Source organism: Echinops telfairi, unplaced genomic scaffold (assembly GCF_000313985.2).
Source record: "Echinops telfairi isolate 266 unplaced genomic scaffold, ASM31398v2 ScPeMD7_7421;HRSCAF=8459, whole genome shotgun sequence".
NCBI classification, from domain to species: Eukaryota; Metazoa; Chordata; class Mammalia; order Afrosoricida; family Tenrecidae; genus Echinops; species Echinops telfairi.
The window spans coordinates 10,375,533-10,396,229 of NW_022111321.1; the positions used below are offsets into that span (position 1 = coordinate 10,375,533).

The window sequence follows — 20,697 nt, forward strand, 5'->3', positions numbered from 1 at the left end:
GAATGTAAAAATGTGCTTGACACAATTGATGTATGTATGGATTGTGATAAGAGTTGTATAAGCCCCCAATAAAATTATTTTTTTAAAAATAAGAATAAGCGGTTAAACTGCTCACATCAAGTACTTTAAAATAAAAATCAGTGATTTTTTTCCAAAATAAAGCAGTAGAAGTATGTCATTACCTTACATTTTTAATAGTTTTTAGGCATATTTATTAATTAATTATTATATAATTTGACTATCCGGCCATATTGAGAAGAGTTGTGCAGTCATCACCACAATCAATTTTCAGAATCTTTTCTTTTCTTCTTGTTGTTAGCTCCTCTGGCTTGTTGTTAGGTGCTTTGTCAGTTCCAACCTTTAGCAACCCTGTGCACAACAGAAGGAAACACTGCCTGGCCGTCCTCACAGTTGCTCCGGTGCCTGGGCCCATGGGTGCAGCCACTGTGTCCATCCATCTCCCAAGAAGGCCTTCCTCTCTTTCACCGCCCCTCCACTGTATCAACCATAATGTCCTTCTCCAGCGACTGGTTTTTCCTGACCACATGTCCAAAATATGTAAGAAAAATTCCCTCCAGCCCTACGTCTAAGGAGCACTCTGGCCATGCTGCTTACAAAGCTTAGTAGAAAATAATTAGATTCTCTTGGATTCCATTAGTCATCAGCACAAGGAAGTCTTCACACATTATGCAGCTCCTAAAGCTCTAAGCTGCACACTACTGAGAATATGGCAGTAAAAACAGACAACTAGCCTTTAGTGTTAGTGTGAAAACAGTTTGACCTTGCTGAGCCTCTGAAAGGGTCACAAATAACCCTCCCCCTCTACTGAGAGGCAGGTTCCTTCGACCAGACTAGACAAAGGAATGAAACCCATCAGGTGCGGTTCACTGAACCAGTATTGTCTTTGCCGTACTGCCCAGCACAGAGTAGATGCTTAGTAAAGTTGCAGAATGAATGAGGAAGATACACCTTTCAGAAAATCTGAAAGTATGCTGTTACTCACTTTTCATTTTCCATGGGATTGCAGTATCTGTACCTTGACATAAACAGCCTGTAGTCCTCACACTCCATTTTTATAGACATCCTCCCTCCAGCATTGAGGCCCTGGTGCCCACAAGAACATGTAAGCAGAAACGGTCAGTGCTTACTGACAAAAACTAAGGGAAGAACGTGTGACTAGGTTGAGGAAATTCCTAACCAATCTCTATCCAAGGAGCAAACTTAGGGTGCTGACAAGTCGGCATGGTCAGTTTGGGAGTCTTTCCAAGAAGAAATTTATCTGTGTGATCCTTGCCTTACACCCTAATACTGTTTCATTGTCATGTGTTGTTCTACAGCATTATTTGCAATAACCATTTAATACATCATTCTATAGGCATGACACAATTTATTATTTCATCATTATAAAGTATGCATATTCTTTAGGTAGATATTGATCTATTTTAAAGGTATGCATTTTTTGTGTGTGCAGAAATATCATTCCCCAAACATAGTCATGGTTTGAGCATAGTCCCATTAGCCTACTGCCGTACCTGTTCATCTTTGCTGTCCACCTCTGCATCCCTTTGTACATTCATGCGTCATTACTGCAGGGTTGTGCAGTTAGACATTATAGATAAAAGTAAAGGAGCACTTTTAGTATAGTGGTTGTGATTCAACTGCTAAACAAAGGTGAGCAGTTCGAACCCCCCTCCCCATGAGAGAATGGAACTGGCCGTGCTCCAGGGAGTCAGGATGCTGGCCGAAGAGTCCCACAAAGCAGTCCTACTCTGTCCGGTAAGGGGTCTGTGAGTTGGAATCAATTCACTGGAACAGGACAATTACATAGAAGTCTTCATTTACATATTGTTTCTATAACATTTTTGAATATTAGATTTATAACTACTTATCTATTAATCTAATAAATATGTCATTTATTACATTCTTTACTGAATACACTGTTGGGACTTCTTTTCTTTTGATATATAGAATTGGTTCGATAGATTTGTAACTGTATTTGCATACAGTCCTCTTTCAGGAGTAAAACTCTCGCAGCATATACAAGGTGTGTGTGTGTGTGTGTCTGTGTCTGTCTGTCTGTCTCGTTACTAAGTGAAAACACAGTATCAACTTTGATTCAGTGAGGCTTTTATTTCCCTTAAGATCAAGGTGTACCCAGCGCCATTAAGTCAATCCTGACTGATCGTGACCCTGTTAAGTTACCAAGAGAGAATTTTTCACCCGGTTCCTATTAAACCTTTGTATCCTTGCTCGTCCACATGACGGGGTGTTTAGAATTAGGAGCGAGCTGTGTGCAGATAGATCATCTTCCTGGTGATAAGGAGGGCCGGGGTGGCTTTCAGGGGTGTGGGGTTCATTACGCTGTTCTCTTATGCAGTAAGAAGCAAGATTTTCAAAAATCCTTTTCAACGGGATATTAGACTCTTCTGAAGAAAGGCACAATAGGTGACTGTGTTCTTTTCACATCCTCTCAATAGCCCCAGGCAGTGAAAAAGGAAGCATTAGCACCTGAGAGAAAACTTCCCTCCCGGATCGGCAGTAAATCCTCACAGCTCTGGAAGGCTCAGCACCTGCAGGCTCAAAGCTCAGTGGAAGGAAATGATATCTGGGCAGCCCTGTGCTGCCTGGTGTTTCCATGGTGAATCACCCAGCCGCTGAGCTCGGTGTTTTGGAGGTGCCCACCGCAGCACAGAGGAAGATCAGGCAGACTGGCCATGACTCACAGTCCCACAAGCCCTTCGGCAGTTTTACTCTGTCCTATAGAGTCGGAATTGACTCGTCAGCCATGAGCTTGGGTGTTGGTTAATCACACGCACAAACAATTGAAAAGTCAAGCCAGTTAGTAATCCAGGCTGTGTACTTTTGACACATTCAGCAATATTGCATCTAGTTATATAATTATTCTTTATGTGCCTCCTGCCCCTTCATCCTAATTTAATCTTGTAAAATACTGTAAGGAAAATATCCATGTCCGAAATATCAATGGAGAAGAATTTGGTTGCCTTTTATGATATAATTTCAAAAATTACATCATAGCAAATACTGCATCTTCATTATTTCTTTGACTAAAGAAACTTTTCTGATGTCTGTCTTAATTATTTATATCAGTGACTCAAAGAAGTAAGACTTGATGTTTACTCCAAGGAAAGTTTTGTTGTCAGAAAATTTGACATTTTTGTAAAAAAATAAAATCACCATATTTTTAGAGAAGCGGCGCTGCCTCTTCAGTTAGACCATTATGAAATCAGATGACTACCCTTGACTAAATGATTCATAGGAAGAAGCTACTATTCTTTCTACTCAAGTGACCGTAGTGTGTTTCTTAGAAATTTTCATAACTGAGCCCCATCTTCTTCCTCCAACCCCCCAACACAGGACCATGTGTGCATTCACACACACACACACACACACACACAGTCTTTTGTATCAAGCCCTTGTCCTCCTCGGGGCCCAATGCCTCCTTAGACTGAGCTTTGCTGGTAAAGTGGTATGATGTGAGCAAGTGGTCACGCCCCGATCTGCCTGCTACATGATCCCCTTTTTGAAGGTGCAGTATGAGGTTGGTCTCAGAGGAAACCAACTCTGGGGATAGGCCCAGAATCTTCTTCCCTAAGCTTCCATCTTTGGGAATTGCACCTGACATAAGGGTGCCTCATTCTGGAAGTATGGCGATAAATATGCAAGGTCTAGCTCCACCCCGGACAAGGAACCATGGGGACTCAGCACAGCCCCGGTGCTTTGACGGAGCTGACGAGGGAGGAAAGGTGAAGTGTGCCTGGGATCCTTACACGATTCTGTGTGGGAGAAAGAGGCTAGAGCGTCTTCCCTTCCTTGTCCCCAATCATCAGCAAATGTTTACAGTTTCTACTGAACAGGAGCCTCCTTCCAGGCACTAGGGACATTGTCCGACATGGATGAGGCCGTGTGCTTAATTTCATGGGTATTGCATTCTAATTGGGGAAGAAGATAACAAAAGTATCACTGATAACACAACGACAGAGTAGGATCGTGCAAGGTTAACGGAGGATATGATAGTTGCGGCTATGGTAGACTGTGTGGTTAGGAAAGACCTTTTTTAACTTCATGAAACGTACAAGGTGAATCTAAGCACCCAGCCATGGGAAGATCAGGAGGAAGGCGTCTCATTTGTTCGGAGGGCCCAGCTGGAGCAGCTGCCCTGGTGCAGGAAGGAGTTTGGCATGTTTGAGGAAGAGAGGGAGGGCCAATGTGGCGAGTGTAGTCGCTGAGAAGAAGCCAGAGACAGTGGTAGGCAACTGACCTTGTAGTGTAGTGTAGTGTAGTGTAGTGTAGGCCAGAGTAGGACACCAATTGAAGGGTTGATCTGATGAGACTTTTTGAAACCACCCTCTCGCTGATTGCACGTGGACTAAAGAGGAAAAGAGTGTGAAGTTGGGAAACCATTTGGTCAGAGCCACGCCAAACGGTCAGATGGTGTTCATGGCGGTGGTTCTGGTATAAACCCTGACAAGTGAGTGCAGTCCGTCTTTGTTCCAAGTTCTACCAATGGAATTACATGGAGCACAAAACCCAAACCTTTGCTGTTCCATCGACGGTGACTCATAGTAACCTCATAGGACAAGGTAGAATGGTCCCAGAGGATGTCCAAGGCTGTGATCTCTTTGGAAGCAAATGACTACATCCTTCACCCCCCAGAGCAGCTGGTCGGTTCAAAGGGCTGATGGAGCCCTATAACCACTGTGTCCCGAGAGCTGCAGGGTAACTATGATATAACTCGTGATTAGATAATAACTTTTGTGTTGACTGGCATGTTGGTGGGGAGTTGGTTTATTTTTTGGTTTTATCGATTGCATTTAAAACTCTGAAATTCTGGCTTCCTTTTAGAAAACTAGTCTCTGGCCTCGCTGAGGCTGAACTTCTGTGGCCATTGCTGTTGGGAGCTTGAATGTTAGCTTTCCCTTTTAGAAGGTGGCTCTGTTCTCTGGTTTCCCATTTCCCATCAATCCCGCTTGTCTTCCTGATGATAAAGCCAGTTTGGATTGCCATTTCCCAGCCGACTAATTCCAATGTTTCCCTTATTTCCTTTTATCCTGTCTTGTAATCTTATATGTATTTAAATTGTTAACTCTCATTCCTGATGTTCTACAAATGATAATGGGGCCCAGGAGAGGGGCATGCTTAAGGTACCTATGAACTTTGTTCCCTATTTAGGTATAAAAACAGCATATTTAGCAGCATCCTAACAATTCAGTGGTAAGTCTTCACAACCAGCCCTCTTTTAAGTCAGGGCTCAGTGGAATGGAAGGAAACACAAGGTTTCCCCTGAGGTGCTGGTAATTCGTTGGGTCTCTTGACTTGGCTGCTGCTAGTGTGTTCGGTTTGTGAAAACATACTTGTGTGTACATTTGCACGAGCACTCGCTGTATGTACATTACACTCCAATGACAACCCAGAATGAGTCTCCTTCTCTGCCAACCGTTGATGTACATGTACTTGACTCATGGATTTGCCATTTTTTCTTGATCTTTCAGCCAAGCCAAAGCCATGTATTCCTGTAAAGCGGAGCACAGCCATGAGCTGTCCTTCCCGCAGGGCGCGATCTTTTCTAACGGTGAGTCATCCTGTCTTTCATAATCACGTGGAGGAAGAAGGTGGCATAGGGTGAAGTCAGGAGCCCTGGTGATGCCACACTTAAGCTCCAAGAAAGATTTGTAACTGTTTATCTGAAGATCTTCACACTTGAGTGACTTTCCTTTTTCTTTCTTTCTTGGCCAGTGTACCCCTCAGTGGAGCCAGGATGGCTAAAGGCAACATATGAAGGCAAAACCGGACTAGTCCCAGAAAATTATGTTGTCTTCCTCTAACATTATTTAGTGGATGGCAGTATCTTCATGGTATCCATGGTAACAAAGGATAAGTGCTATGATTTTATCTGACACAGATATTGGGACCAGCCCACTAAATGAAAACAGTCAAGATTTCCATCAAGTTCTATACCAGCAGACTATGTAGCCCTATTAAGGAAAAAGAAGAAGAAAAACGAAGTTTGAGTTGTTGACCACTCTTGGGGGCCAGTTTATTTAAAGATATCTTGCCTTCCCTCTACCACCCCTCCCCAAGTAGTATGTAATGCTTCTTCCATAACAGCCACAGGATCTGAAACACTTAGAGTTAAATCTTATAGCCCAGAAATTTGGAAATCAGGCAAGGTTATAAGAATTTTGCCATCTTTTACTGCCTGGCATTTTCTGTAGAACCTTGAAATCATTATTTTGAAAAATAATTTAAACTGTTCACTTATTGTTTTTATCTTAAAAATATATTGCTGTTATATATGATTGTTTTGCTGGTCCTAAACATTTCAAAGAAATAAGTCTCTCTCCTTTTTTAACCACACTTTTATTTTTATTTGTTTTACTAACAGATATTTTTCAAGTGGACTAATGTATATATCATGTCTGTAAATGAATTAAAATTAGGTTATACACTGATTATGCTGTAAACAAAATTCCTCCGGGATTCCAGATCCCTTCCATGGATGTAGAGCAGGGGTTGACAAAGGTTTTCTGTCGGGGCCTGGTAATCAGTGCTCTCCGCTCTGTGGGCCCTGTGGCCTCAGCTCGCTGTTGTACTGCAGACACAGCCTCAGACATCACACGACCAAGTGCACATGACTGGTTCCAGTCACACTTTATTTATGGACAGGGAAATTGGTATTTTATGTCATTTTCATATCACAAGATATCAGTGCTTTTTTAAATTAAAAAATGTAAAAGCTCATCCTCAGGCCATGGGCCATGCAAACACTGTGCTGGGTCAGATTTGGCTCATGGGCTGTAGCATGCTGACCCCTGTTTAAGAGGATGTGTGTAAATCTGTCTTCATAAACTTGGGGAGTTTTTTTTACCACCTTTTGTGGCATGAGCACATAAACTGGTAAATCATGTACATATCATCTACTGGTAATAGTATATGGGCATCACAAAATTGTAATTATAATCAGAGTAAAACAGTGTGCGAGTAAAACATTGGGGAACTTGTCAACCAGAGGGGCCAGTTGCTTGGGGAAGACAGCAGCCTGGCAAAGTAGACGGGCTTACATAGTGACTGTAACACTGGCTCAAACACAGCAGTCATTGTGAGGAAGGGGCCCGCCGGGCCACCTTCTGTTCCTGTGAATTGACGTTGACTCAAATGGCACCAATGACAACACCACTACCACCAAAGCCATGTGAACGGGTCGCATTGAACACCCCTACCTTAAGTTCCACATGGCACTGTGTACAGCCCAGAGTATTTTATGAGGGCCCAACTGGGGCTTGGGGTGTTCTCCTACAGCTGTCAGAGATATTGCTTGGAGACAGCCAGAGGGAAGATCTAGCTTCTCAATCTTAAGCTCATACTTAGTTGAAACAGATAGAAGCACAATTATAGGATTCTTAAATCATTTTGAACCACCAAGTTCAAAACTGTTTCACCTTTTCAGCAGCTTTTAAAATATGTACATGATTTTATGTCCTCTTATGATTTTACCACTGTGATTACAAATTTCGTTGAATGGATAGAGCAGAGACATTACGCCGTCCTCCCCATTTGTAAACGCCGTCTGGTCACGCAGCAACCACTGCTTCCACTGTACATATCTGCCCGTGGCAAGGAGCCTGTTTTCCCTGCAAGATTCAAAAGCAAACCAACACAAACAAATGGATCGCCCGCCACGGCCCTGGCCGTGGTGTCTCACTTTGGAGCTCCCCAGTGTAAAGATACTCAGGTATTGACTGTGTGAATCTCTCTGTACATGATAGTTTATTCTGTAATCTCCAAATGAATGTTTCTATAGATAGTATGTTAAATGACACACGCACCGCACATAGAAGTATGCCTCAGAACATTTATGCTTTTAAAATTAGAAATGAAATAATGAATCAGCGTGTTTAAAATGCAGAAACAACAGTCACAACCAGAAATAAATGGAACTGCAGTGAAGTAGAGGAATGAAAAGTAATTCTGTTATAACAATGAATCACGGAATGGAAAACTATCTCATCAGGGTCTGTCTTTTTCTTTCACTTCCTGCTGTTGGTCTCTGTACATCAGGTATTAGACCATCTTGGTCTCGAGATCTCTGATGTCCCTTAGTAATAGTGACAGCATTGCATATGCCGTGGTGACCCTCTGCTGGAACAGAAGGTAGGCTTTCCAATGTGCCACTTTCTTAGCCTATCTGGCACCCTCCCTTGCCATCGTCTGACATCCCACTGGATTGTAAGCTCTGAAAGCAAATGGGTTTTCTCTCAAAAGCCAACTCGATTCCACTTGCTGTCGCAGAAAGAAATCTCAGCGTTCAGAGTCCATGTGCCTGCTTCTGAGTTGCCTGTGAACTAATGCATTGATGTTTGTTTAAAAAAGTCATTAAGAACAATGGCCCGTTGTCTGCCTGTTTCTGTCTCATAGTAGCACATACATTGTGATGGTACTTTCTGTGGTTGCCCTCCTGAAATAAACTACAAAAGTACTTGCCCGAGTTGTTCTTATGCTTGACGGTTTCATTCTGTAAATGTGTGGCTCTGAGTCTTCTCTCTCCATCTTGGGTTTGTGTGTAAGGGATCCAGGGCTTGATGTAGGAGCCAGGCTAAAGTTTCTTATCAGTAGAATTAATGTCCTACTCATGGTTCGTATGAGCATCAAGAAAATCAGTACTTGTCACTAAATCATAATGCATATTCATTACACAGATATGTCAGGCATTGAAAGAGGGTCCTACTCTTTTTAATAACCGTTCACTAGCAGGACCATGGCTCTTTAGAAGCAATGTGAACACGTGTCAGAACCTTCCCGTCCTCCCCTAGGAAACACAGGCGCATGCTCCACTTAATCACTGCCTGCAGTCTAATCAACATGCAGATGAGTTTGATGAGCCTAAACGGATCTAACAGATGACTCCTATGTTTTACCATAAGTTTACCAACTTTTTCAAAACTGGTCAGTCAACTGAAGAATTTTTGGTGTTTATTCTGTTATGTGTAATTATCCGAAAAGTAAAATGATCCTTATGTTCTTGTAAAGTCCCCAGCACGTGGGGAATGCCACTTCTTTTTGTGTGATGGGAGCGGCTATGCTCCCTGCACTGGTTGTCTACGCTTTGTGATGGGCAGGGACGTAACCACGTTTCTCAGCCAGCGTGCACTGCGCGCTTGTACAGGAATGATGGGAGACAACCAAAAGTGTAGTTTTCCAATTAGAAAAAAGACTAACATAATGATCTTTCCTTTTATCTTATGATATGTTATTGAATTTTAAACACCCTGGCATGTTTTCTAAGAATCCACTGTCAGGAAAATGAATCTTACACTCTAGCCTGATCCTTCAAGTCTGTGTTGGAAGTCAGAAGGCTGTCTATCACTCACATAGGTGTTGGCTTAGAAGAGCCTTTTGGATTTCCCACACCACTTCAATTGATAGTCTGCCCCGAGTCACGCATGTAGGTTGTCTTGATTAGCATCAGACACCCCTACAAGATTCATGCTTCATTGCCTACAGAGTCAGTTCATGTTAGGAAAAGATTGTATTCTTTGGTTTTATATTCTGCTTTTCATTTTTAGCTGTTTCCATAACTTAACATCCCTGGGTAGAACCCCAAGGTTGGGGGGGTGGGGGGGTTGCACAGCAAAAGCTTGACTATTATCTGGACGGTATTGTTCCCTTAAGATGTCCCACTCAGAATGGAAATTTATATTTGATCTTCCTACCATTTTTGTTGTCGTTACTTTTCAAAATCAACACGTTTTTCCAAAATGACGCTAATCACCTTAGTATATGTCTGCTATTTTTCCATAGACTAACCATATTGATCAAAGAGTCCCAGGTCTTCCCAGCACAAACACTGCAGCCATGCTGCGGTAGCATGTGTTCCCTGCTCCTAATATGCATGTTCTGCTTGATGGTCATCTCTGGAAAATGCAAGCTTGTGGCTGTCATGAACATTGAAAGGATTATAATCTGCTGTGCCGAGTTTTTCTTTTTTTCTTCCTTTTGTTTGTTTGTTTAGGGCAATTTAACCTTTGGCTTTAAATAAGAAATCCCAAATGAAAATGTTGACAGCATCCCACCAACATTTTGAGAAAAACTGCTCTGCACATCCTAGGCCAATGTTTAGAATGTGTTAGGAGCCCAGTAGGCCAGCATTGCTCCCCAGGAATTTACGAGGGACATGCGAAGATCAGGTCAACAGGTTTCAGTGGTACAGGAAGAATATGAAATCTGTGCTCACCGACCGAGCTCCCCAAAGCAGGGGCTGTTTTCAGTTACTAGATACATACGCGTTCTCCATCAGGGCTACCCACCAGTTGTAGGGAGGCGAGGACCAAGGTGGCTGCCAAGACCACCTTCATTCGATGACCACTCTGTCCCTTTGGTGCCGTCTGCCAACTTCCAGCAGTGCTTCCGTGGCTGTCCCCCTTCCAGTATAAGACCTACTCAAGCCCGTCTTGAATCTGCTCCCTGTCTCTTCGATGACCAGTGTGCACTTTCTGTAGATGGCAGCACATTAGAGCTTTTATATCCACTTCTGTGTCCTCAGCCAACTTCCTTTCACAGAGAATGGCACCCACCCACCGGGTTGCTCTAAGAACGCTGCCTACAAATGACGTATGCCTAAAATCTGAGATGCTCCGGAACACTAAAGTCTGATGTCAAGAGTCTTCTTGAATTCTGAGAGGAAATCCTTACAAATAGAGACTTTGGCAGGGAAGAGGACTTGGTTTTTACTTGAGTCCTATTTCTATTCTTTAAAGATTTGAGGAACTAAGGTTTATGTAACATGGAGATATTTCAATGTTATATTTCAATACTAGGAGTTTCCTTGCAGTCATTAGCATGACAAATTAATAAAGGTGATGAAAATGATTGTCATCAATTAATCGTATTGCATTTTGTGATTATTTTTTAGTGTACGTATTTATGTGTGCACTTTGTGGGTGTCTTCATATGTATATATGTATATGCATAGATATGAACTCACACATACACAAACATGTAAATAGCCTTGTGTTTGATCTAATGTAAAATGACACAATATTTTCCATGTATTTTTACATTGTATTCTAAATATTTTAAAAATAAACACTGTAAGCATATTTTAATTTTGTCTTTGTACTTGGGAGCCTGCTGTGTTGAAGGGCATTTGCTTTGGGTTTGTTTATGGGAAAAACACACACACACACAAAGAAAACCCAAAGAGTAGAGTACTGTGGCAGGTCATCTGGGGTGTGGATGAAGGGCAAATCCCAGGGGACACGTTCTTGACAAGCTGGCACTGGGAAGGAACAGAGAAATGTTAAAGCTGGTGCCCTTCAATAACATAAGTATCTAGAGAAGAAAATGGTAAATGGGCAAAAAAACAAACACCAAATCTAAAAGGCCTGGAGGCTTACACATAAATATAATATGCACTTGCAAAAGCTTATAAATGTGCGACAGAAGCCGTATCAGCATACAATGTTGTCTGTCTTTGCAGTACCTTCTGGGTCAATATTTAACTTCTTATTAAAATTTTGCTTTTTTGTCAAAGGAAGAAAATTGCATATGAATTTTGTATTACTAAATGGATTATTGAACTGCAGCAAATCAACTGATCAAAGTTAAGCCTTACATACTGCATACAGCCTGGTCTGCTCAAATGATACATTTATGATACAAGATCTGTTGAGGGGAAAAATGGAATCAATTCCAATATGATTAAGCAGAATATTTAAGTGCCTCACTTCTTTGGTCCTCCTTATTCAATATCCAACTTTCACGTGAACACAGGCAATGGAAAGATCAAAGGATATCAGAAATGACACTGAAACTTGTTCTTCACCACAAAGTAGCTAAAGCAAATAGAAGAAAGAATGAAGTAAAAGAGCTGAACAGAGCATTTCAAAGGGCAGCTCAAGAAGACAAAGTAAAATATTAAAATATGCAAATACTTGCATTAGAAAAACAAAACAATCAGCATATCTCAAGCTGAAAGTACTAAAGAAAAAATTCAAGTAAAGAGATCATGAAGTTCATTATTAGTTACCAGGGACAACCTCGAGGGAGGGAGAAAGGAGAACTTAATGTTATGAGACATTGAGCTTTGGTTAAGGGTGATGGAAAAATATGCAAATCTAACCCATCGGTAAAGAATGTTGAAATGACCACTGTTTTGTATATATATATTAAAAAGGGAATGAAAAGATTAAACTCATTTCTTGTTACTCTGAAGGCCAAAATATTACACCACTTGGAAGAAATCACAAAGGTGGATATTTAGGTGAGGAAGCTTCTGAAATCAGAATGGGCTGTCTCAGCAGAGGGCGTGTGCACCCCGTCGTCGCACAGGGGTGTGTCCAAGTGAGCCTGGAAGACCTTGGTCTGGCTCTCACAAGTAAAATCCCGTCAGCGTTTAGAAGTCTCAGCAGATAATTATAGAGCCTGCATCCCAAATCTGAATAAGTCACTGGAAATCCTGAATAAGATATTATTTCATTATTTCTCTTTTCAAGAAGTTCATTGGGGGAAGCATACTGCAAAATTCATTAAATGTGATACACCTGCTCATATGACCTTGAATTTCTGACAATAGTTTTTTTTTAAAAAACACCCATTTGCGTATTTTGTGCATTAACAGTGCAGTAGAGCACACCTAGGTGCAAGGCCAAAGTCACAGTGGCCGTGAAGGTGGCGGTTTTGTGTGAACCTGACTGGGCCATGGCTCTCAGTGGTTTGGCCATAATAGAATAATGAAATTTGCAAGTTATATAATGATGTAGTCATTCTCCATTTTATTATCTGATTTCATGATATAATACCAATTTTTCAAATAACTACCTGGTCTTTTGGACCTAACCATGCGGATAAACGAGGACTGGGTGTCTGATGAAATCTCAACACCAGAACGGATTGCACAAAGTGGACGTGAAGAGAAAGGATGCTTTACCTTGGTAATGGCACAAAAAAAGGGTGAGGGGGGTAATTAACGAGTTCCTAGTAGAACATTGGATTTATAGAAAGAAGTGATTGTACCGGGGCAGCTGACGGTGTGGGTCCATTATGTTTGGACTGCAGTGGGAGCTGGAGGAAGAGGGCTCCGTGTAACAGGTCAGAATTCCCCTGACACAGGGGGAGGGGCTCAAAGAGGGACTGGAGCTAGGGAGTGAGGGGGAACAAAGCAGCAGTGGATAAAGGCTGAGCTGGGCTGCATTTCGTCTTTCATTCAGGACTTCATTCGTTCAACTCACAATGTTCACAAACCATTTTCTAGTTGCGAGTGATGTAAACAACAAACAGTCTGCTCTTGAGGAATTCCTATTTCGTTGCAAAGATCTCACCATAAGTGAGAACCATAGTCCCTGTGGAGTTGAGCGCGATAGTGGCGATCAGGTATAAAGTGCGAAATGAGCACCCATCGGCCCCAGAGTTTGGGGAAGAAAAGGAAGCCAGTGGAGATCCAAGACATTTGACCCCAAACAACAAAACGCAACTCAAACCATCTTAACTGGGCATCGAGCATAAGGACGTCAACAAAGACCGATCGACTTACCCTTGGACGGGGTTTTGCTGGGTTAAATGTCGATGTGGGTGGCCGGGGAAGTTGGACACCACTTGCGCAGGCATGGTGGCCTGGGGTAGTGGAAGGTCAGACGTGAACATACACAGGACTGACGGCAGCAAGGCCTGTCTGAGGACAATGAGGGACGGTATGGGAGGAGCGGGATGTGAACAGATTTACATTCCAAGCCCAGACGGAGAGGCGGTGTGGATGTGCATGCGTGCGTGTGCGGTGCATTTGTGCACGGAGGTGGCCGAGCAGCGATGGGGGCTGGGGAGGCCGTCGTGCGTCAACAAGGAAATGACTCACCGCAGAGGTCCAACTGACACGACTGGTCACTTCTTGGGATGAGTGAGTCATTTAGGGAATCAAACGTGGCGCAGATCTCCGTCGAGTGCGGGGAAGGCTCAGAGATGACAGCCGAGGTGGGCAGAGGCTCAGAGATGACAGCCGAGGTGGGCAGAGGCTGTCAGAAGTTCAAGTTCCTGCCTAAGCTCACTGGTGAATGGATAGAAAGGAATGGTAACTCTAGGAACTGACCTTGGCACGCTTCTCTTGGGCCTCCTGCGGATTACAGTATGTTCATAGATCGCTTGCTTGCTTTCATAAGCTCAGGAACACTAACCCGCGTTCCAAAGATAGACTTTGTGGGGGGAGGGGAGAGTCTGTGAATTCCCTGGGTTTAGATTAAATGCTCTGAGTCCTTAAGTGCACACTTTTCTCCAAGGAAGAGGACCCATATTTATGATCACGTTCCCCCAAATTTCGTTCTCATATTTGACCCACCTCCTTGTCCCCAACCCCGCAGAGCTGAGTAGCTGATGACTGCATATTGGCTAAAACCTGTGGATGGGATGTTTGTCCCCGCAAAGGCCCAGCTCCGGGCAAGGTAGGATGAGCATTTACTTGAGGGCAGCTTGATCCTTCCAAGATCGTTGAGAAAGGATCTGTTTAACACTAAACAGACTAAGCTTCAAAGCTCAGGTCAACCGACTGACCTTGCAGGAGGAATAACTATGGGGCTATGCTGCCAGGCAGAAATTCAGGCCGAGATAGCCTCTCCTTTTTTTTTTTTTTTTCATTTTAAGAGATGCCAGTACTTATGTGTAATCTGTTTTCACAATCTTGGTAAGGGTTTTAAAAAAATATATTTAAGAGATCTTTTGTTGGCTCAAGCAACACAGTCCCTGATGTCATGAGCAGACGACCCATTTATGACCTTTGAGTCTACTTCAGCAGAGCGTCATGTCCTCATTTACTTCTAGTTGTTGAGGAAACTCGTGCAAAAACCTCAGGCTCTTGCCACCAGTGCAGTTGCCTCGTTGACCCCACAAGTAATAGGCTCTATTATATATATATATAATATACATATATATATATATTTCTGGCTGTGTTCTGAGCACAGAAGCTGCTGACAAACAGGAGAGCTCCGCAGAATTGCAAGGTATTGAACAGAAGCTGCATATTTCTCTGGAACAATGAGAAGGAAGTCCGACTGTGGGCAAAGTAAGGAAGCTTAGATATGACCGGGAAGAGCAAGACCACGAAGGAGGCCATCTAGAACAGGCACATTGGCTGTAGTGAGTTTTAGGGAATTTGAGGCTGATTTTGAAATCAGATACGAATTCAAGATAGCATGGCACAACAAGCTGCTTCCTGGAGGGGGACACTGACCACAGCCTGCTGGGGGGAGGTTCCTGACAGCAAGAGATCTTGGAGAGTCAAGTCTGAGAGCCACCCGAAGTGGAAAAGGGCATGAAAAATACTGTGGGGTGGGTGGGCGGGCGGGTGTATTTGAGCCTTCTGTAATGTCTTCCTCCAGCAAGATGGGATCTTTAAGAGGCTATCTGGAATGTAGTTGTCTGGGTCCACCAAAAGGTCAGGGTCAAGTAGCACTAATGTGCAAGAAGAGAACCAAGAATAAACCTAGAATATCTTTGATAGGAATAGTAAGAAGGAAAGGGAATTTGGTCTCTATCAGAGGAAAATCTTCATGGTTGTTTTTTTGTATAGAAATAAAAGGTGAACAAATACTGGGTCTAAAATGATAAATGGTAAATGAAGTAGAAGGAGAAACATTGAGTTAAAGTTGCTTTATCAACCAAGAAGCCACTGCAGAGTCATTCAGCTAAATTGGCAGCAACATGTGGGATTGCTGATACCCCAAACTCCCTGCTCTCAAGTCAATTCCAACTCAGAGCAACCCTCTAGGGCAGGGTTTCTGAGAGACCGTAACTCTTGGCAGGAGTAGAAAGGTCTGGTCTTCTCCCATAGAATGATTGGTGGTTTCGAATTGTTGATCTTACAGTTAGCAGCCCAACTCTTAATCACTATGCCATCAGAACTATACAAAAACAAACAAATAAAAAAATTGCTATAGAGTTGATTTTCTTGCTGAGTAGAATCGAGCTCCACGGGGTGTTGCAGGCCGTGGCTGTGAGGAACAAACTGCGGGCCTTTCTCCCACGGTGCCTCCGGGTGGGCCCAGACACCCATCTTTCTGCTGTGGTGCCCCTCAGGGCCTGGTGTTACTACCAGCTCTGTGAAAACCCAGGTTCCCCGTGGTGTGGGACCATTGGTTTCTGAAGCAGACGGAGGCGATTAGAGGGTATGGAGGAGGCATTGCGAAAGCAAGGAGGGGACAGGCATCTTGGAGGCTGATGCTTCTAGGTTCTAGACCTCGGCTTCAGGTATTGGGTTTCTAAGATGGGTCTCCACAGAAGTTACTTAGCTCTTCATTCAACAGGAGACACGTTTCAGTAATTAAATGATACGGAAATGCTGTTCTCTCTAAGGATACGGTGTTGAGGTTGTTTATTGTGCCAACCTGGCCAATAAACACATGTGGGATTAATTGAAGGGTGGAGAGATAAATGGCTCAGCAAGCCACGCCTTTCTTGGCTCTTGCTCTTTGTGCGGCTGCCTTGCTTGTTCTGTGCCTCAATTTGCAAGCCACACTACCTGTGGGACACCTAGCCCGTGGACTGTGTCGCTGTAATTTGAGGTTCCTTCAAGGCCTGCTTCGCCACACCATTGGAATTTACATCTCGTGAGCTGGGGACTGACTGTTGGTGACCTGACTGTTGGTGACCTGCCTTGCTGTTTGCTGCCTGTGCTGGGATAGCTTGAATTGCTCTACAGAGGACTACCTGGCGGCCCTCAAGACTTGAAGGACTGTCAGTGTCTCACAGCTGTCGCACGCAAGTGAGTTGAACCAAGCCATTTGTACTGCTTTATAATTTAATTAACTATTTATTTCTTGTGTTATCTCTCTATCTGTATAAGTATATGTAAAATTATTAAGAATCTGGTTTTGTCTCTCTAGAGAACCCTGTCTAACACAGGTGTCTACAGGTTTATCAGTCTCCTGCTTTAATTTTTTTCTTCCTAGGAGTCACCGGTATAAAAGGTTTTAGCCTGTGTCAGTATAATATCTAGGCAGGGCATATAGGGAACAACTAGTGGTTAAGTGCTGGCTGCTACTGGAAGGTTGGTGCTCCAACCCTCCCAACCCCAAAACATGACCGCCTAGAAAATGCTTTAGGGCAGATGAATAAGCAAGGTTTCAAGGAACGTGGAGTTTCTTGAGTCAAATGTTGACTGGGCTGCACTTACCTTATCAATAAGAAATATATAAAGTCGTCGTGAGACTCTGAAGTTGTGTTTTCGAGATTTGAATCTTGATTTTCCAAACATCCCTGTTAGTCTGGGTAAACTAGGGAAACAAATCCACAGAAACTCATATGTATATAAGAAAGAGTTTTATATAAAGGGTAAGTGCACATCAAGAAAGCATCCCAACCCAGTACTGCCCAAGCCCACAAGTCCAACATTAGCCCATATGTCTGAAACCAATCCACAAAGCCTCTTCCATCTCACAAAACACATGCAATGATGCCAACTGCAGGAGGAAAGCCAAATCAGTGAATGTGTAAGCATCTCAGTGCTGGCAGGGGTCTCCACACAGCTGCTCCAGCACCCAGGGCTGCATTGGGGTAGGTCCAGGTGGCTTCTCCTCAGGGATGTGTTGCAGGAAGTGCGCCTTGCCAGCTGAAATAGGGAACTGGCTAATGCAGCTGCGCCCTGGTCCGACCATCAGAAAGCAAGAGACCCGAAAACTAGAAAGGTGAGGCTCAATTAATCCCACATGTGTTTATCGGCCAGGTTGGCACAATAAACCTTAACTATCTCAATCCCTTTTTTCCCTAACCATTAGCATGAAGGTAATATGAAATTATCTATGAAATAGATAATTAGCATTACATTAAATAGTCCTCAATAAACACTTGTTACTGTTATTAGTTCCTTATGTTAACCTCAGAAAATAGGCATTGCCCATTCGTGGCAGACTTGGCAAGAACTGCAGTAATAAGGAAGGACAAGTGTAAAAATATAAAAGCTTTTTTTCTTTAGAGTCACCAGCGTTTCTCATGGAAAGTTACCCATTCTTTTTCCTTTTCCTTTGGAACATGTTTAAAGAATAGAATTCCCTCAAGGATTGAAAGTAATCTTCCTGTTCATCCTGACGCTGGAACTAAGCTAACGGTGTGCTAGGGCTTTTGGTTGTATCAAGTGGTGTTAGCGAGGAAACACATTGCGAAATATAAATTTCATGAGTGTTTTTCCAGTGCAGAATCAAACCACAAAATGAGTCCCTCGCCTCATGCTCATGCTGCTGGGTGGGATGGCACCCAGTGGGAAAATGAATAAGAATAGTTTCAAGTAGTAGACTTTCAACATTTTTAGTTACTTGTAGAGGAAAATGATAATATTAAGCATATTTGTGTAATATTTTTTCTCATTACTTTGAAAAAAAAAAAACTCTAAAAATTATTCTAACATACACCCTTAATGCCATCAAATCAATTGTGATTCTCAACAACCCTACAGGCCAGACTAGAAGCTGGGTCTCCAAGAGAGTCAATCTTTATGGGAGTCAAAATCCTCCTCTCTTCCCCCCAGAGCAGCTGGTGGTTTTGAACTGCTGACCCAGCAATTAGCAGTCCAATGTGCAACCCACTGTACTACCGGTAGTCTCTGTAATAGGCAACTGAACTGGCTGCCAATGTTGTTAAGAGAATTCAAAACAGAGACTGCATATTGTTTTCCACCTTGCCCTGCTCTAAATAGGAAGAAGCTTCCCTACCCTAGTAGGCAAATAAGAAGCTAAGAGAGGGGAAGGAAATGGGCCAGAAGAGTGGCTTTACCTACATTTCCATTTTAAATTCAATGGCTCTTGGGTAAGGCATGTCTTTCTAAGCCTTCGTTTCTGTAACTCAACATAGGCAGTGACAATCAGTGCCTGCTTTCCACTTGGGTGTTTATCTTGATATGCTCATCTGTAGTAGAGTTGAAAGTTTTCAAAAGATCAAAATCAATGCAAACGTCAGGACTAATAACTCAGCTGTAGTTTGCAACAAAAATGAAGAAGGCAAACTCTAAGGTACATTTTTATTCTCACTGTTAGACTCCAGTGACACTATTTATAGTATAAATATGCTTCTATTTGATCACATTCTTATTTCTGTTACTTTAAACCTCAAAAGTATGGGAGCCTTGCCATGAATGGCACTGTAATCTTACAGAAGATGTCATGTAGATTGATAACAAGGAGAAGTAGTGCAAAGCAAAGGGAACATCTTAAACGATTTGGATCACCATTTTAAAAACGTCTTAATTAGGAATCTGACTCAGGAAAACCTTTCGGTAGGGCTCAGGCTCATCCTGCCCGCTGACGTGGCATCCTGGTGATGGCTCTCATGCCACTCCTATGATGGGGGCTCCTCGTCTGTCCATCCGTCTAGAAGCAGTCTCATTTCTATGTCACAGAGCCACTGGTGGGTTTGCAAGGCCACCAGGCTCCTACGATATTAATATATGATGTTGTAATGAAGGCTCTGGTTAGTAACAGGGCTGCTGGGAATCAGCACTCACTCGATGGAGCAGAACAACCGTAAGGAGTCAGAGCTGTATAGGAGGAACAGGAAGCAGGGTTTGCCTCGAGAATCTATAACATCTGGATGGTTTTTGATATCTTGTGTCAACTTTCTCTAGCTGGCCAGGCTAAAATTCTTTTTTCCTAAGGTTTTGTTTTTTAAGGCGATATTAATTCCTGATAAGAGGATTAGGAAAGTCATCATGGGAAAAGATGAAAAAGACAAACAGCCACGCAAAGGAGGGCACATTGACTGCCAACCGTGAGGCATAGAGAGCATAAGTACACTGACATCCATGGGAGATTTTTGCCATTGGTTAAATTTGTTCTTATTCCTCTTTACCTGTCCTAATACTTAAGAATTATTATCTTGTTTAGTGTTTGTACAATTTGTCTCACTGCAAAGATAATTGCCACATGCTAAAGCTTTCTCTGATGTAGCCAAATGAAAGTATTAGCTAAGTTAAGACATTTTAAAAACGTATTTCTGCCTGAGAAAGCTCTTTGATTTTCATGAAGAGCTTTGGTTGGGGTAACACAGTGGATAATCACTTGGCTGGTTCGAACCCATTAGCCCTCCCAGCAGAGAAAAATGAGGCTGTCTACAGCTTTCAAGATTATAACCGTGGAAACACTATCAGGCAGTTCTACCCTGTCCTAAAGGTTAACTCTGAGTCAAAATCAACTTTATAGCAATGAGCATTTGTGGGGGTCAGGGGGAGGGGCAGAGCAGCGCAGCTCTACGCAGGGTGGGCAGTGTCTTGATTTTTTTAAAAATTGGGGGCTCATACAACTCTTATCAGAATCCATACATCCATCCATTGGGTCAAGCACATTTGTACATTTGTTGCCATCATCATTCTCAAAACATTTGCTTTCCCCTTGAGCCCTTGGTATCAGCTGCTCATTTTTCCCCTCCCTTCCCACTCCCCCCTCCCTCTTGAACACTTGATACTTTATAAATTATTATTATTTTGTCATATCTTACATTGTCCGACGTCTCCCTTCACCCACTTTTCCGTTGTCCATCCCCCAGTGAGGAGATTATATACAGAGCCTTATAATCGGTTCCCCCTTTCCACGCCACCCTCCCTCCACTTTCCTGGTATCACCACTCTCACCACTGGTCCTGAAGGGATCATCTGCCCTGGATTCCCTGTGTTTCCCGTTCCTATCTGTACCAGTGCACACCCTCTGGTGTAGCCAG

General features: G+C 42.9%; 1 protein-coding gene across 1 annotated transcript in view; it reads left to right on the top strand.

The window, feature by feature from the left end:
* The window catches only part of ARHGAP42 (Rho GTPase activating protein 42), a 248,484-nt gene extending 239,981 nt beyond the window's left edge, over positions 1–8,503 (top strand). The window contains exons 23-24 of the mRNA XM_030887682.2: positions 5,511–5,590; positions 5,755–8,503. Coding sequence (XP_030743542.1) covers positions 5,511–5,590; positions 5,755–5,843 — 169 coding nt within the window. The 3' untranslated portion in view covers positions 5,844–8,503. The remainder of the gene's footprint in view (positions 1–5,510; positions 5,591–5,754) is intronic.
* Positions 8,504–20,697: the final 12,194 nt, after the last annotated feature.